At 46.5% G+C, this 2,378-nt stretch overlaps 1 protein-coding gene across 1 annotated transcript in view; it reads left to right on the top strand.

Moving 5' to 3' along the window:
* LOC104962040 (SH3 domain-binding protein 5-like) overlaps positions 1-728 on the top strand; it is a gene marked incomplete at its 5' end in the record, with an annotated part of 9,159 nt that extends 8,431 nt beyond the window's left edge. The window contains one exon of the mRNA XM_010790430.1: positions 485-728. Within this exon, the coding sequence (XP_010788732.1) occupies positions 485-728 (244 nt within the window). The remainder of the gene's footprint in view (positions 1-484) is intronic.
* Positions 729-2,378: the final 1,650 nt, after the last annotated feature.

Here is a 2,378-nt window from a genome sequence, read left to right as displayed (position 1 = left end):
GAAACCCCCTCCTGCGCTCCTCCACGCTGCGCTCCCCTCGCCCACTACAAAACAACAACAAAACTCCCGCCTCGCGCAACAAGGTCTCGGGCAGACTGATGGAGTCGTAGGAGTGCGAGCCCAGGGCGACACTCCTGCCTCTTAGTGCTCACCGTCAACATAAGTCGTAATGGCCAGTATCATACACAATATAAGTCGAAACTGTGTGTGATGATGTGCTGTGAGTGTGAAATGTGCTAAGAGAAGTCAAATGTGTGTGTGTGTCGTGTGTGTATGTGGTGTGAATGAGAAAAACATATATGTGAGTGTAGATAATGTGTGTGTGTGATGTATGTGTGCTGTGTGTGTGTGTGTGTGTGTTGTGTGTGTGTGTGAGAGTGGAGAGTCCGAGTGTGAGGCCTCTGCTGCGAGGCGACGTGGCGAGCGCCGGGCTCGTGGCCTCTCTAGTCTGGCTTTAGACTCTCTGTGCCTGCCTCCCCTCCAGGTCTGACGTCCCGGCCCTCCGCTCCCCCTCTCCGTCCTCCTCTCCTCCTTCTCACTACCCCACTACCCCTCCTCCTTTCTCCCTCCTCTTCTCCTCCTCCTTCTATCCGACTGCTTCCCCGTCCCCCTGCCCTCGAGACCCCGACGACCCTCTGCTCTGGTCTGACTTCCCCCTCGCTCAAAAGTCTAGAAGGAGCTGTACCTACTGCCCTACCGGAGAGAAGTTTTGTGTCGACCTGCGGTGACCTCTCGCTCCTCCTCCTCCTCCTCCTCCTCCTCCTCCTCTCCCTCCTCCTCTTTCTCAGTCCTAAGTCTTATAAGTTTGAAATAACAAAATGCTTTGTCATGGAGGTCGTATGAGCCTCCAGCACCAAGAGGAGTTTCAGCCTGGAGACGCGCTTCAGCTTCCTGAATCTGCGCCGCCCACGCTCCGAAAACGCCAAAAACTCAGACAAGTCTTCCAAGAAAGCCGATCAGACTGGGGTCTCCGTGAAAGGACTGTGAGGAGCCAACAGGAGGGTTTCTTGGATGGATGTTTGAGCCAAACTCTAAAGAACTGATCCACGAACGCACTCCATGTAGAGACTGCAGTGAAAGAGAGACGCTGAATGTCATGTAAGGTGTAAATAAAGTTTCCTGCACATCACGGCGGAGATTTCCCTCCCATTTCCTTCACGACGGACGAGGCACATTTGGACTCTGAGACTGTTGACAGTGCGTTGGTGAAGGAACTGAACGATGGTTCGTCTTTATTCATGTTATTTTATTGTTATTTGTTAAAAAGAACAAAGCTTCCGTCACAAGAAGGAAATGTACTTTAGCAGCCTGACCTTTTCACTTGGGGATCATTTTAAAAAGTGCTTTATCTATTAAATAATTGGTTTAGCTGTTAATGGAAATCGAGAATGTGTTGCTGTTGAATGGCACTTAGAACACTGTAAACCATGCAGAGGTGATGTTTAAGGAAATAAAGTCACATGTGGAGATGTTCAATAAATAACGTGTGTCTTAAACTGCTTAACGCTCCTGTAGTAAATGTATGTTGTGTTTTCTAAAGTTATGTATCTACTGTAAGTGTTCAGGTTTAGGCACTATAAATGGACTTTTCATAAAAGCTTCTTAAAGGAGAGTCTGGTAGTATTCACTTTGCTTACCCACGTTATGCCACCATGAGTAGTTTGATATAATTAGCAGTTTAAGTGTTAAATGGTTTGTTTGCGCTGGTTAATGTTTCAAACGGCAGCACTAAGGTAATTATTTTGGCAAAAAACAATCATGAATACAAGGCCATGGTTAAATGGTTCAATTGCCCCTTTCATTTCCTCTCCATTTGTATATATTTCTAAAAGCTGCTTTTATGAAGCATTGAAGAGTTGTTCCTTAGACACTGAGAAGTTTTTTTCAGCCTCTTCTCATCACGGTGCGTCCCTCAGGGCTCTGTGCTGGAGTCCCAATAAAATTAAAATAATAATAATAATGGATTGCATTTTTTATTTCGAGCGCTTTTACAGGTGCTCAAAGCACTTTACAATTGCATATTACACATATTAGACATTACTGTGGACATTACCCACAGGAGCCAATGTGGGTAGAGTGTCTTGCCCAAGGACACAATGGCCTGACGCAAAAGACTGTCATAGTGTAGCATGACAGAAAAAGTATGTAATAAACATATATTTTTTTTAATGGTAATCACACACACACACACACACACACACAGCAGACACACACATAATGCGCCCTGCTGACCGGACGTAGAGGTGTGTGTGTTTGTATGCGTGGGTGTAGAGGTGTGTGTGTGGTTAAAACGTGGCAGCCTGCGGTCGCTCTTTATCTGTTCTAATGGAGGTAAACAGTGAAGGCGGTGCGTGAAAGGCACAGCTCAGAGGCTGCCG

This window comes from Notothenia coriiceps, unplaced genomic scaffold (assembly GCF_000735185.1).
Source record: "Notothenia coriiceps isolate Sejong01 unplaced genomic scaffold, NC01 NC01_scaffold00034206, whole genome shotgun sequence".
In the NCBI taxonomy this organism is placed as follows: domain Eukaryota; kingdom Metazoa; phylum Chordata; class Actinopteri; order Perciformes; family Nototheniidae; genus Notothenia; species Notothenia coriiceps.
Note: the sequence above shows the minus strand (reverse complement) of the source record. Positions and strands in the feature narration are given on the sequence as shown.